This window comes from Xiphophorus maculatus, chromosome 1 (genome assembly GCF_002775205.1).
Source record: "Xiphophorus maculatus strain JP 163 A chromosome 1, X_maculatus-5.0-male, whole genome shotgun sequence".
In the NCBI taxonomy this organism is placed as follows: domain Eukaryota; kingdom Metazoa; phylum Chordata; class Actinopteri; order Cyprinodontiformes; family Poeciliidae; genus Xiphophorus; species Xiphophorus maculatus.
The window spans coordinates 1,423,616-1,439,339 of record NC_036443.1 but is presented as its reverse complement, the minus strand read 5'-3'; the positions used below and the strand labels follow the sequence as shown (position 1 = coordinate 1,439,339).

The following is a 15,724-nucleotide window of genomic DNA, read 5'->3' as shown; positions in this document are numbered from 1 at the left end:
GACCCACATCCACCCATCCACATTAAGGGGACAGTGGTGGAGCGTGTGGACACCTTTAAGTTCCTGGGAGTCCACATCTCCGAGGACCTGACTTGGACGACCAGCTGCTCCAAACTCATTAAGAAGGCGCATCAGCGCCTCTTCTTCATGAGGACCCTGAGGAAGAACCACCTGTCCTCAGAGATCCTCACAAACTTCTACCGCTGCACCATTGAGAGCATCCTCTCCAACTGTATTACAGCTTGGTACGGGAACTGCTCTGTCTCCGACTAGCAGGCGCTGCAGGGTGGTGAAAACTGCCCAGTATATCGCCGGGGCACTGCTCCCTGCCATCAAGGACATCTACAGGAAGCAGTATTTGAAAAGGGCCGGGAAAATCACAAAGGACTCCACTCACCCAGCACACACACTCTTTTCCCTCCTGCCCTCTGGGAGGCGTTACAGAAGCCTGCGGACCAGAACCACCAGGCACCTGAACAGCTTCTTTCCCACAGCTGTCACGCTTTTGAACGCCTCCTGACATAAAACATAAACTATAAGGACTGTACTCCCCTATCCTCTCATACAACAATAACACATGGACTATCCTCACACACACACACATCACGGACTGTTTTCTTCACACATACATACAACCTGTAAATTTTATCTGCCATTATTTATCTATAATCCATTCCCTAACATTCTTGTATATTCTGTATAATCTGTGCATATAGCTCCCATATTTATATTTATACACAATATCTACAGTATATCTCTTTGCTATAACCCCTTATAGTCCATACATACATAGTCTTGTACATCCGTAAATAAATATTTATATCTCGTAGAGCACTTCTGGATAGATGCAAACTACATCTCGTTGCTTGTACTTGTGACAGTGCAATGACAATAAAGTTGAATTCTATTCTATTCTATTGTATTCTAAGGTTAAAGTCTTGTTAGATTAATAAGCTATATCTCTTTGCTAACTAGTTAGATATACAGCTATGTAGCTAGCAACTACCTGCTATATTAGCAGATAGCTACCAGTAGCCCCAATGTAACGCAGATGTCTGCATGTGACTCAAATAGAAAACAGACTCCGACAGAAAAGTCCCATAATTAAAGAAAAAGATACATAGAAAATACAAGATTAAATAGTCGTGTCACATCAAAATCTAAGACCTGAGATTAACGTATTTAAGGTCAGCCTACAGTTTTTTAATAACTTTAAGATATTGCAAGGGATTTTTTATATACATGAATGTGAGTATATTTCAGATTTTTTAAGTCTGCATGTGTGTGTGTTAGCAGTACCTTGGTCTGGGTCCATGCCATAAAGGGAGTTTTTGCGACCAAAGCGGATGCTGAAAGTCCTGCCTGCAGACGTGGCGCTTTTGGGATATGACACCTGCATCAGGTTGACATGGCAGTTTGTGGGGACAAAGTCCATGCAGCCCAGCGGGTGAGGGCGAACACCAGCCTGCCTGAAGGACGGCCACACCTTGTTCCTCAGCTCCTTAGCAAACTGTAGCAAACAGTGAGAGAAAACATGAAAAGAGAAGCTGGAGGTGAATCAATCTGGTAAATGGGTAAAGCGTTAATTGATCAAAATGCAACATTTATGCGACTGTAGGAGTGTTGTCTCTGGTCTTAAAAGATTAGATACATGTGTTGTTGGACAGCCTGTGTGTATTTGAAGTGCAGCAGATCATTTGGAAGAAGCAAAAATAACTCATAGTGGATTTTATTTATATTTTTGAAAGGTTCGGGGACGTTTCAGGTTTTAAATACATCTTCCCAACCTAACAAAAGCGTGACTCAGTACCTCCTGATAGCTGCTGATACGACGTTTGACGCTCTCCAACTTGGTGTCACAGATTTGTCTGAACTCGTACTGTGGCATAGTAACGACTCGGTCGCTCTGGGAGATGAGCTGGCTGCAATTGCGTACAAAGAGGCTGTCATCACCAGAAAACGCCTCGAGGATCTGTGGAGATAACATCCACAAGACACGGAAGGGTAACAAATGAACGTTTAGAATATTTGATGCTGTCAGTTCCAATCTGATCCAAACTAGAAAATAGAACCAATAAAACCAATAAAATGGCAGCACAAATATCAAACTCTTTTGGTTTCATTTACATCACTTAGTAAAACAGCAAACATGACAGACAAAACGATGGAAAAAGTATCTACATCGTTTCACATTCTGTTAGGACCAGAACCCTCGATCTATATGAACTGGATTTTATGTGAGTCACCAACACAAAGTGGTGCCTAATTGTAAAGTTGAAGAAAAATTTATGGTTCCTAAATTTATTTAAATAAAGTGCAGAGAACATAAACTGTATACTGATAGGTGGAGAAAAACATAAGCCTGAAATAATCTTCTGTTAGCTACCTTAGCAGTCAGGCCGAAGCAGCCTTTAGGCTCCACCACCTTCTCCAGGACGTGGCTCTTGATTCCAGCGGTGCTCACGTATTCGTAAACCACTCCGTGCTCCAAGTGGACGTTATCCACCGTCAGGCTGACCAGGGGCAGATCAGCGGACAAGGAAAGTCTGCAGAGCCTGTGGTCTGAGGATTGATGTTATACCGGTTAACTTTGCACATTCAGAGACATCCTATTTATTTAAAAATTATCTAACATAAAAAATTCAATTATACTTGAATATCTAAGATTAAAAATTATTGTAATACAGGAATCCCCTAATTCTAGACAAACACAACTTTGAGTTCCTTACAGAGTAGCACAGTGTGCTTTGGATAGGCATTAAGATCCAAAACTGAGTTCAAATAAACAGTCATACACTTAAATAATAAAACGCCATTTAACGAGGGCAAAACTAAAATTTTAACACATTACAAAAATTAAAAAGCAATTAACTTAACATATTAAAATCTATGTGATTGATTGTTTGAAATTAATGTGTTAAAGCAAAACGTTAATGTGTTAAAGCGGAACCTTTGTATTTGCATGTTTCTGGTATGTCCATAAATCTGTCACACAAGCCACATCCACAAACAACAGTGATGGATGACAAAGCTGCTTCTCTTGGTTCACTGGGGATTCATTTATGCTTTGAAAAAACAATCTGATGGAAAAGTCCATTGCTGTGTTCAAGTTGAGCTAAAAGGAGTTAGCATATTAGCGAGGATATTCAAGGCTAAAGCAGCATCTCTCTATGCTAAACATGTAACTGGAGAACGCTGAAGTATGAATGGGTCTAATAGCACTTTGCACCAAACTGATGGTTGAATATGTTAAGTAACATATAAAAAACAATAAATATTTTGTTGACCTCCTATGTCTCTTTCTTCCATAATAAAGCAGCAAAAGGGGTTTTTGAATTGAGAATGTTGCTTATTTTATCAATAGTATTTGATTAAAATGCAATTATTTAATTACAGACACCAGAATTAACTCCATTAAAAATTTTAATCAAGTCCCACCACAAGACAACAGATTTGCATATATGATCAAGATTGCAGACTGTGTTTATAATTAAACTGAGCTAGCTACAAGCTTTAGGAAAAATCTGTGATAAAGGTGGAAGTGTTTCACCTGTTCCATTAGTGGTGGTACACTGCTCATGGTTGGAGCCGTTCTCCACTGGGTAAGGCCTGAATGGACTCTCCTCCTTCTCACCAGCACTGCTTGGTCTCTGGAGCTCCTCGACATCCTCAAAGGCGCGATAAACCCACTGACACTAGGATGAAAAATAGATTTTAAAAGATTAAAGCTGTCTGGGGAGAATGGGATTTGTCTGAGTCCAGACGTTAAAATCAATCCACTCCATGAAAACTGGAGCAAATTACCAACGGTGATGCAATGGGATGCAATAAAAATAATGCCAATTTTTCTTTATTTAAAAGATTGGATTAAAAAAATTATACTGAAGACATTTTTCAACTGATCCATATAGAGTGATGCCTACTACACAACATTGGAGGGAGAGAATCTGGTTTTTGTGCCCTGTGGGGACATTTTCACTCCAACAGAAGAGCCAGAAATGAATGAAAGAAAGTATTTGATAACATCTGATCATTTATCCTGCTGTTGGCTGATCCAAACAGACCAGATCAGGCTGTTTGGCCAATACTATGCTGAAGCAGAAGGACTGTGAAAAGACAAGAAAAAACCCTAAACAAAGCAGCGTTTTACAGCATATGGAGGACATTCAGTGCTGTCTGCAGCCTTGTGAAATACCGCCTGGAGACACAAAGTGCTGCAGCTGGAATGTCAAAACAGGCAGGGAAGAGCAGCTTGAGTGTGTGATAGCAGCCACGCGGTGTGGAGTTTAAGAAAGAGTTTAATGGTGAGTCAGCGTGCAGGAATCTAAACCAAACACTTGGCAAAGTCAATGGAATAGACAAGTTCCTACAATGCCTTTTGAATCCAGGCAAGACGGCATCTTCAAGTAAAAAATTGTAGTTACACTGATAATTTATTTATCAGTGGCGCAGTTGGTAGCACTGTTGCCTTGCAGCAAGAAGGTCCTGGGTTCGATTCCTGGCCCGGGGTCTTTCTGCATGGAGTTTGCATGTTCTCCCTGTGCATGCGTGGGTTCTCTCCGGGTACTCCGGCTTCCTCCCACAGTCCAAAAACATGACTGTTAGGTTAATTGGTCTATCTAAATTCTCCCTAGGTGTGAGTGTGTGTGTGAATGGTTGTTTGTCCTGTATGTCTCTGTGTTTCCCTGCGACAGACTGGCGGCCTGTCCCCAGCTACGTTCCTCCCGCCTGGAACGTAGCTGGGGATAGGCACCAGCAACCCTCCCGACCCCATTAGGGACAAGGGTGAACAGAAGATGGATGGATGGATGGAATTTATGTAAGAAATTGTTAAGCAGATGAAGATTAAAAAAACAACGGATCTTTTGCTCTTAGGCTAATATTGTATAGAGAAATGTTTGTGTCGCTGTGTTTACACTGCTGTCCAAAACAAGAGCAACACATGAAGATTCCTCACTCTGATGGAAAAAGAAAAGCTGTTTCCTTTTACAGTTCCAGAGCTGGGCAGGTCTCTATGCTTCTGTACCTGATGGTTTTAACTGGTTGAACGTCTTTGTGTCAACAAGTAACTTCAGAAGTCACATGTGGGGAACCCTAAGGTTCAGTCCTGGGACCCCTCATATTTAATATGTACATCCAGTTGGCTCAGAAAAGTTTTTCTCTTATTACCACAATAAACTATGACATAACTAGGGATAGTAAAGGGTGGGTCAGAATTTAGTTCTTCTCAATGAAAGTACAAGTTCTGCAAAACAAAAATAAAAACAATCCAAAAGGCATGTGCATGTGAAGAACAGACTGGTGCTGTGTGTGTCCTCACTGCCTGGGGGGATTCCTGGTGTGTGTGCTGTGCGCTGAAGTGCTCCAGGACCTCCTGGTGATAGCTGCGGTTCATGTTGTTGCCGTTGACCTTCAGGATGACCTGGCCAGGCTGAAGCCCTGCTGCGGCCGCCTCCCAGCCTGCAGGAGGTCAAAGCAAAACCAGAATGTAAAATGCACTGCGGCAAAGCCAGAGTTACAGCAGACATACAAATAAAGTGTTTTAATGCCATCTCTGCCAGAGTATTCATAACTGATTAACTTTTTCACATTTTGAAAAGTTATTTCTACAAACCTCAACATATTTCATTTTATGTGAAACACAAAAAGTCATCTGTATTTGTAAACTAGAAGGAAAACAACTTTTAACAAGTTTGCAAATAAATATCTGAAAATTGTGGCATCCATTTGCAATTATTGCCCCATTAAAAAAAGGCACTTCCACAGCATGATGCCACCACCATGTTTTTACTATAATCATTCTAAAGGTCAGATTTGTGGAGTGAACAACTAATATTTGCTGCACCAATAGATAAACTGTGGATTTCTGCAGGGTTGCAAAGCTTGCAGAACAGCTGAAGTTATACTGGGATTAAATTCCAGACAAACTAACAATTTTTATTAGGTGACCTTTCAAAGTACATGTTTTAGGCCTAAAAGAAAGGTGAAGGAAAAAAAATGCATATTCCACTTCACATTAATGCCTTGTTTTATCTTGGTCTATCACAAAAATCTATCTGAACTACACATAAGTGGCTGGTTATAATGTGACAAGATGTAACAAAATTGCTTGAATAAATCCAAATATCTTTTCTAAATCTGTGATGTGGCACTTAGAAGAAAGCAGCAAATGAAAGTGTTCCATGACATCACGTGAGGTTTCACAGCCTGGAAGTCCAATCAACACCTCTATCATTTCTCCTCACTGATCTAAAAATACTAGTGATGCCTTCACTTCCAGCGACTCTGGGCCGACTCAATCAACTGTGGCCCCAGTTTAAGAGGAAAAAATACTGGATTCTGAACCATTGGCTTATTGGGGAACAAAATGAAGCCCAATCACCAACAGAGAGCCAGAGGTTATGGCTCTCTAGGGAAGAGAGAAGAGAGAGCTAGGTGAAAGCAGAGAAGTCATAATAAAGTGAAACCAAGGTATTGCATTCCATAACTCTGCGACTCTTTTCAACATGTTTGTCCTCCTGCTTCTGTCTAACTTTCACAGATCCATAATTTCTCATGTCATACAGTAAATCCCTCTTTATTCCACTGCCAGTCAGTCTAAGAAGTGTAAATATGTAGGCTGGAAGCTGTAAAGACAGCTGAGATTAGAAAGATAAGCGGTTTCATGAAGCACGTGCGTGTGCAGGGTGGATTACATAAAAGACCAACGACAGAAGAGTTAAAATGCAGAGAAAGTCATCTGGTCAACAGACGCCCATAAAATTAAAAACAGAGGGTAACAGATGGTTAGACACAACAGTTATCTCACTTATCATCCATGGTTTCTCTGATTTATTTATCATTTTGCCAACATGAACATATTGATATCACAAAAGAAAAGTAAAGTCATGCATAAATCCTGAGTTTATGCATGAATACGGATCAAAGTTTATGCATGAATACAGATCAAAGTCTTAGGCCTTGTGCTCTTTATAAAAACAAATATCTCTAACATGTTGTTTGACAAAAGTAATATCGTAAAAAAATGAATCGGTTTCAGAAAAGATTTTATCCACGTGAATCTGCACAAATCTGACCAAGTGTTGTTTTAAACATGCCAGACCCACAGGGGCAGCGTAATGCAATCGGATTACTTTGAAACAACCTCCACCTCCTGTTAGGGAATTAAACATGACGCCAGGAGAATCATTTGTGTGGACAGATAAACACGTTGAACTATTTTTAAAGAGCATATTAGAATATAAAGTTAATAAAACAAATGATGAAGTCAATATTGCCACATTATTTGTCTCAGACTGTAATGCTTAGGAATCTCTGTCTTCCCATTTACACATGCAAACAAAAATACAAAGTTTACTCAAATCTCCACTTTGGTCTGAGTTTTTATAAATAATTGTTTTTAGTGGTATAAAACACAGTATTTGTGTGGATGAAAGGCCAAACTACATAAAAATCTATTCATTTTCCTAGATATCCAACTATATGTGGATGACTGTTTGTTGGAAATAAAGGCCGCACCTTCAGAGCTTTCGAAATAAATCCCATGAGGTCTTTCTAAAGTTTTCTTAGTCCTTCATATTTTTTTACATTTTGTCTCGTTCCCACCACCAACATCTGCATCACTCTGACATTTTGTCCCAACATCTCAAAAACAGGTCAGTCTGGTTTCTCTTAGTCTCCTCCAGCTAGTCTCACCTTTCCTCACAGCGTGGACATGTGGTGGTTCTGACCCAGACAGCCTGAAGGAGAGGCTTTCTGGGTTGTCAGGGATCTTCACGATCCTAGACAAGGAAAAAAGACGAGTCAGAACAGCTTGTGCTTGGTGTCTGCTGAACACGTTCACCTGATTGATTCATGGCACTCACTCCTTGGCTTTGGTGGCGACCAGCAGCCGCAGAGAGCGTCGTATGCAGAAGGCCTGGTTGATCATGGCCTCCACCTCGGAGAAGGGCCGGAGGAACAGCAGGTCCTCGTTGATGGTGTAGATCTTCCTGCCCACCTGCAGGCCGGCCATCTGGAAAGACAGACGGACAGACAGGAGACAGAAGGCTCTTATTTATAGCTTGCAGCTTTCCTCTGTGTCTTCCAAAGCGTTGTTCAGAAGAGATACAGATGAACCACACTTAGTTAACAAATGCCCTGCCACAGCAAGACCTCAGCTGATTTTCCTCCATGTGAGGCAAGTTTTTGCCTGACTAGAGTCAAAAACACAAAAAGTATTTTTGTCTAGTTTCTAGTGAAAATCTCTGTCTAAATTTGAAATTAAAATTAAAACAAAACTAGCTTACTAGGAAAATATGGGAGTTTGTTTTGATCCTCTGGCAGATTTTTTCACTTATAGTAAAACATTTTTTCCACATTATAAGCTAAAAGTAATCCATCAGGGGAACTAAAACTTTTCCTTATCAATTTTCAGGAGTTCTTGACTAAAAACAAGCTCTTTCATCTTGCAGAAAAGTTTGCTGTAAGCTAGTTTTGTCTTATTTCAAGTGCATGAAGATATTTGCACTACAAATTAACTAAAAATACTTGGTTATGACTTTGTGTTTTTGCAGTGCAGTATGTTTTGCAGTGTTCAGCATCTTGGGCATCAAAAGAGCGGAGTAGAACCAAACAGAAAGCAAGAGACAAAAATAAAAGTATGCAGGACTATGCAGGTACAGAAAGTTGTGTTTTCATACAATAAGTGCATGTCAAGAATAATAGATATGATTGTGCTGCACACCTGGTTACTGCTGGATGGATTTGCACACATTTCCACACCAAGCTCGCAGCTCACAGTTTTAAAAAATCAGAATAAATAGGAGTGGCAATATGGACTAAAAATGCTATCGCAATATTTTATGGTACTATTGTGATAATGACAAGTATTATGGTTTAAAAAAAACTAATCACTCATTTTTTTGGTAACTGTATGGCACCATAAACAGATTTGAAAAAATATTCCCATTTGCAACAGGCCTCTTCAAGATGCCACTTACTTTAAAAAGTGTTTTTCTATCTACCTTCAATAACTGAAATGTATCATGACAGTAATAAATCAAAAGTCTTTTCATGATGAGAAAGTTTTCATGATAACTGATAAATGTTGGGCCCTACCCTACAGGTTTTTAGTGTGATCGTCTTCTTTGGTCTACGACCTTCGCCGGGTCAAGTTAACCTTTACACAGATTGGAAACATGCGACAACACAGTAACAGTTTCACATTTTGCTCTTCCAGGCTGTTGTTCGTTCAGATGGCTGCATGTCATCCAACGCTCTCGTCTCTCACATCTTCAGTCATGTTGTCAGAATAATGCCTCCTCTGTTTGCGGTGCTGAGGGAGCCCAATGTCCCAAGAACGGATCCGGTCGGGGCTGAGCCACAAACCCCGACTCTGGACCGCAGCCCAGCATGGACGCCATGGCGATTGGGAGGAGCCGCAGCCCCTTAGACGAGGAGAGGATGTATGTGATTACGCAGCATGGGAGCCGGATTACACGTGACTTTCTATTATAGCATCGTATATGAAAGACCTCAGTGTGTGTACAGGGGTGTGCATGTGGGGGTGCTCGTGTGTGTGTGTGTGTCTCAGCCCCTTTCAGAGCCCCATGGGAATCAGCAGAGCTTCATTCTCTCCTCTGGCACACAGGCCGAGTCACAATCAGCGATCCTGTTACTGCGGGAGGATGGAGGGCTAAAAGCAGATCAGCAGGAGGAGAAAAAAGAAGGAAGGAGGAAGAAGGAGAAGGAAGGACCTGGAGGAGCCTGGAGGCTTCATGGTGTTAAATAAGGGAGAGAACAGCTGAAAGGATAGAGAGAATGCAAAACTGGATTATAGGAGATAAACAGTATGCAGTACCTTGTAAGGATCTTCATCAAACTTTTAAACTTTTGCCCCATTGTGTCTCAAACATAACCACAAACTTCAGATTTGGTCTCATCTGACCTCTTTCCACATGTTTTCTGTCTCCTCTTCATGACTCTGCAAAGTTTTTGCTTTCTTCACCCCTCTCTTTCACAAATTCCATGTTTGCGATTTACTCATCTAATAGCTGTCATGACCAGTGTTGTATAGTAACGAATTAAAAATACTTCACTACTTTACTTAAGTATATTTTGGAGTACTTCATACTTTCCTGGAGTATGAAAATTTTTGATGACTTTCACTTTTACTTCACTATATTTCCGAACTTAATTGCGTACTTTTACTCCGATACATTTTCAATGTGTGGTTTAGTTACTCGTTACAAAAAAGCGAGAGAGAGAAACGAAGTGTTTTGACCCCACCTACTGATTAGCAAGTAGCAAGTAGGCTACCGAACAAAGTCCGTAGCCTACTTGCCTGGGCTTGTTCATCACCACCAATAGGATACACCTGTTTCGCTTCTCCCATTAAGCACAAAGCAAGTCTCGCAATCAGGAACAGCCACATGGAGGAGGAGACGGAGACCACAACGACTGCAACTACGTCGGACACGGCTCCAGGGGAACCACCAGCTGGTGATAGGGTGACCAGACGTCCTCTTTTTCCCGGACATGTCCTACTTTTCAGACCTAAAAAGATGTCCGGGGGGAATTTAAAAATTGTCCGGGATTTTGGTCAATTGCCTCAAAACACATTACATAGCTTACAGTGCATTGTAGGGCACTGCGCACGGCGCTGCGTGTCACGTAATCCCTGAGCCGCGTCAGTGGGCAGCACCCCCCCCGCTCCAAAGTTTTCTGGGTTCTTTTTTTTGTATAATGACCAGTTGTGTGCACCACCTATTGACTGATTCACTGATTTGTGAAGTAGAGTAATCGTAACAGCTCTTTTTCTTCATGTTGGCCGCATTTTCTGTACTATTTATTTTTCTCATTTTCAGCACTGACCTTACTTGAAGGGAAAACTTAAGGCTTACAAAAACTTTGTATTTTCTGTCCTGGAAGGTATACTAAGAAGCTGGTTCAGTTGTAAAGCAGGTTAAGTTAACCTTGTGCTATAGGTAAAGCACCTAATTTTCTTAACTAAATGATGCCTGCAGGTTTATCTATTAGCAGGTTTAATTTTGCCTGCACTTGGTTGTGTACATTATTTTAAGTGTATTTGACAAGTTTACCAAAATATAAAAAATGTCATTCAAACTGCATTTGCTTTGTTTTACTTTTTACTTGTACTTTTCATTACATTACTTGAGTACATCCATTTTTACAGTACTTTCCATACTTAAGTACAAGAAGTTTCAGATACTTTAAGACTTTTACTCAAGTAACATTTCAGTCAGTGACTTCGACTTTTACCAAAGTCATATTTTGGAGAGGTACTTGTACTTTTACTTGTCTCTGAGATTTCAGTACTTTATACAACACTGGTCATGACGACGGATTCTCCCAACTGAGCCGAGGATCTCTACAACTTCACCATCGGCCTCTCGACTTGTCTTTGACTAGACTTCATAACCGGTTACTTATGTTGTGTTTATAATCTAAAACACGGAACTGCCTTGTGGCTGAAAAGTGCTCGACAAATAAACTTCACCTCTCATTTCCTAGTTAGCTGCTGTTCAATTGGTCAGATTGAATAGCAGCCTCAAAGTAGAGGAGATAAACACAAATACACAATACATCAGATATTATTTTTATATTATTTTGCGGTGCTCCCAATGTCTTGAAAACTGTTTCCTTATGTGTCTTCCAGGTACTTTGGGCCATTTTGCAGCACAATTCAGTAACTGTTAAATGCTGTATATATCAAAGAGATCTTAAAAGAAACTTAACTGCGTAAGTAAACCCCTTAAAATTAAGTCTCTGTCTCTTTACACTGTGTTTAAAATTATTATGCAAGTGATATTTTCTCAGATTTTCTTAAATGGTCAATGCAAATGATGGTCAGTATAATTTTCAAGTCATGATTACAGTATAAATCAAATTTTACTGAACAAAGCTCCCCGTGAGAGCAATATTCTTTTCAAAAATAAAAAACTCAAAATGCACTGTTCCAAATTATTATGCACAGCAGATTTTCTAAACATTTATGGATTATAAAGAACTGCAAATGGTCATTCTTTGAATGTGCAGCATTAAGTGGCCACGTACTAAAATCAAAAGCTATTTCAATCAAAAACATCTTAACAGACCGAGTTCCATGTTAACATAGGACCCCTTCTTTGATATCACCTGCACAATTCTTGCATCCATTGAACTTGTGAGTTTGTGGATAGTTTCTGCTTGAATTCCTTTGCAGGATGTCAGAATACCTTCCCAGAGCTGCTGGTTTGATATGAACTGCATTCCACCCTCAGATCTTCTGCTTGAGGAAACTCCAAAGGTTCTCAATAGGTCAGAGGAGGATGGTGACCACACCATGAGTTTCTCCTCTTTAATGGCCATAGCAGCCAATGACACAGTGGTATTCCTTGCAGCATGAGATGGTGCATTGTCATGCATGAAGATGATTTTGCTACGGAAGGTACGGCTCTTCTTTTTGAACCATGAAAGAAAGTGATCAGTCAGAAAGTCCATATATGGGTGTGCCGTGGTGGCGTAGGGGATAGCACAACCCATGTTTGGAGTCCTTTACAGCTGGGCCCACTGCCACCGTTTCTGCTTGTGAGTACTGGTTGGGGTGGCCAAATAGTAGGTTCATGCACCACAAGCCTCTGGAGGATCCTCCACCTTGAGGTTCCAGAGGCACCAGCAGCTTCAAATAACTGTTGCTGCTTTGTAAGGGCATTTTAACAGCTGCTCTCTTAATCCGATGAATTTGTCTAACAAAAACCTTCCTCATTATGCCTTTATCTGTACAAACCCATCTTTGTTCTGAATCAGCCACAAATCTCTTCACAGTACAATAACGCTTCAGTTTTAGTTAAATATCTAATGTTTTCATACCTTGTCATACGGCCCTACACTATCTAATGATTTTTGTCAGCAGAGATATCCTTTCTCTTTCCCATATTGCTTGAAACCTGTGGCCTGCTTAATAATGTGGAACATCCTTCTTAAGTAGATTTCCTTTAATTGAGCTCACCAGACAAACTAATCAACCCAGCTCCCTGAAATTAATTATAGTGGTTCAAAGAGCCATGACACACAATAGCATCTATAAATTTAATAGCACAACAAAAAATTTAATCTTTATGACACTTAAATCCAATTTGCATAATAATTTGGAACACAGTGTAAGAAGCTCCTGTTCTTTCCAACACTCAGCCTCATAACAACAACAATTCTGTGTTAAGCCATTTACAAACATTCTTCGGAGCAGATACAGTTCCACCAGGGGTTTGCTAATTGCTGCTGGCTAGTCTGGACGAGTTGAGTGGGGGAGGAGCTGCTCTGTGAGGCTGAAGCTTCAAGGAGGAGCTGTAGGGAAGGTGATGTTTGGTGACAGCAAGCGTTTAGGCACCCAGCTGAATGGTTGCCATGGGTATTAAAGGATTTCTCAAACAGGCATGAAAGAATCAAAGCAACACTCAAGATTTGCTTATGATGAAAGAATAACTTTGTAACATGGTGTAAAGCTCAAAGAAGTAAATTTTACAAAACACTGCCTCTTTAACAATTAGACATTATTTAATAGGTGTCTTTGGCATTACTGAGACAAAATGTGAGAACCTCTTAGGCCAAGTGGAAACAGAAACTGATTACTAATTACAAATAAAATATTTCAGACAGGGCAAAAGTTTGTTTTTTCAGATTGATCCATTCAGACAGCAAATATTAAAAGAAAGCAAGCATGCTTCATCAATTTCAAAGATAAGTGGCTCTTTTTTATTTTAAAGTGTGTCATACAGTAATACACAAATGTGTGTTTTGTTATCTGGGAAATCATTCTGCAGCCAAATAGAGGAGAGCAGGAGACTGACAGCCGCCGTCAGAACAGAGGACGGCCATAACTAAGTGGAATGAACGCCCTGTGGCAGGAAGAGCGCCGTCTGAGTGTGTGTGTTACCTTCGCGTGTGTATGTGTTACCTCTGCGTGTGTGTGTTACCTCTGTGTGTCTGCGCGTTTGTTTGTAATAACTTGTGGGGACCATTTTCCTGACACATACTAGGTTGTAGGGACCCACTGCTCCTGGTGTGGACCGAAGCCCTCAAGGGGAAACACTATTTTTGGGTCAGGGCTCAGATTTAGGACTAAGGTGTGAATTGAATTTTGGTTAGGATAAGGATAAGGTTTAGGCTGTAGAATTGAATGGAAGTCAATTGAAAGTCCCCACAAAGGTAGCCACTCAAACATGTGCGCGTGTCTGTGTGCATGTCTTTGTTACCTCTGTGTGTGTGTGTGTTACCGGCGTGTGTGCGTGTGTGTGTTACCTCTGCATGTGTGTGTGTTACCTCTGCATGTGAGCCCCTGGTGACAGATTTCACCACAATGGCTTTATTTTTCTCCTCGATCTCGAAGCCATAGTCTTCCTCCTCAGGGTGAATCTGGCACACAGAAAGATTTACGCTGCTACATTGCGTGACAAATATGTTTTCTACACTTTTGCTAAAGTTATCCCCCTTTTTCCAAAAAGTGTCACATATGCATAAATCCGCATGTAAACATAAAATCCTTTGAGATTTTTGGGATTTTCTCCTCCCGTGTCAGGAGTCTCACATCCGATGATGTTCTTGGCTCCCCTCATCATACACGCCCCCACCATGAATTGAGTACGTCATCGTCAAAACCCATTAGCGTCTGCTGCTGCTGGGCTGTCTTCCTGCTGCACGGCCCTGATAAGATGGTGATCTCCTTTGTTGTATCAGAGGACATGACTGCAGTAAATAAAGAGTTCCTGCACTCCGCCTCAGTAACGGGGCAAGAGCAGAGGGGGGATCGGTTCAGCTAATCAAGTCAACGCCATTTCCACTTCTCATGGAAGGCCAGATAAGCACGACTGCTTCCCACATTGGATGTGGAAAGAGACGCTGGCCATGCCTGTAGGCTTCCGCTGGACAAACAAGTCCCTTTCTCTTGCATCTTCTAGAATAAAACCACTCTGCTAGAACTGCTGGCTGACCTCATTTCACCTGGTAAATTAATACTTGGTTGGACTCGTCTCTGTCCACCTCAGATTTATGGTTTTCTCAGAGTCAAAGGAACAGAGGATTCATCCAGGCTAATGCAACTGATGATAATGTGATTACACACATATACACTTTTATCTGAGGAGTGTAGCCGAATATTTGCAGAAAGAAACTGTGGCCTGTTTTTACCTCAGATACATGAAACCTCATTGTTTCCAACTAAAACGATGTTATATGTGTTTATATGGGAGAAGATAAACACAGGGAAGTGGAACATCTGCCTGCCAGGTTTATTGTTCTTGAGATGTGTTCACAGTCATTTTATTATTAGCATAGACAGTATATCTACGTATGTTCCAGATGGTGCCGATAGCACAGTGTGAAGCAGCTATTCTGAGCCAAGAAAGAGAATTTCTATAATTTGTGTGTAAATGTAAAATCTTGAAGGCTCACCACCAGGGACTTGGCCAGGATGTTTTCTATGAGTTTGAAGTCATTTCGCTGCAGCTGCTTGCTCTTAGTGCCGGTTCCCTCCGTTTCTTCATCAGCATAGAAACGGAAGAACTGCGAGTCATCTTTAAACTCGCTCTTCTCCAAAACTGAGGGATGAAAAGAAAGAAGAGCGCACATGAATATAAAAAAAGCAGTAAGAGACAGTATGCACATCTCTCAGTTTCTATTGGTTGAATCTACAGCAAAACCAAAAGCTCTAAAATGTGATGTACTATAGAAGCAGGAAGACTTCAAA

General features: G+C 40.8%; 1 protein-coding gene across 2 annotated transcripts in view; it reads right to left on the bottom strand.

Moving 5' to 3' along the window:
- prex1 (phosphatidylinositol-3,4,5-trisphosphate dependent Rac exchange factor 1) overlaps positions 1 to 15,724 on the bottom strand; it is a 99,535-nt gene that overhangs the window by 24,077 nt on the left and 59,734 nt on the right. For both annotated transcript variants that reach the window (XM_023329927.1, XM_023330184.1), the window contains exons 16-24: positions 15,430 to 15,575; positions 14,302 to 14,394; positions 7,866 to 8,014; positions 7,696 to 7,781; positions 5,321 to 5,460; positions 3,551 to 3,695; positions 2,387 to 2,562; positions 1,811 to 1,972; positions 1,300 to 1,510 (exon numbers count right to left, since the gene is read on the bottom strand). In XM_023329927.1, coding sequence (XP_023185695.1) covers positions 1,300 to 1,510; positions 1,811 to 1,972; positions 2,387 to 2,562; positions 3,551 to 3,695; positions 5,321 to 5,460; positions 7,696 to 7,781; positions 7,866 to 8,014; positions 14,302 to 14,394; positions 15,430 to 15,575 — 1,308 coding nt within the window. The remainder of the gene's footprint in view (positions 1 to 1,299; positions 1,511 to 1,810; positions 1,973 to 2,386; positions 2,563 to 3,550; positions 3,696 to 5,320; positions 5,461 to 7,695; positions 7,782 to 7,865; positions 8,015 to 14,301; positions 14,395 to 15,429; positions 15,576 to 15,724) is intronic.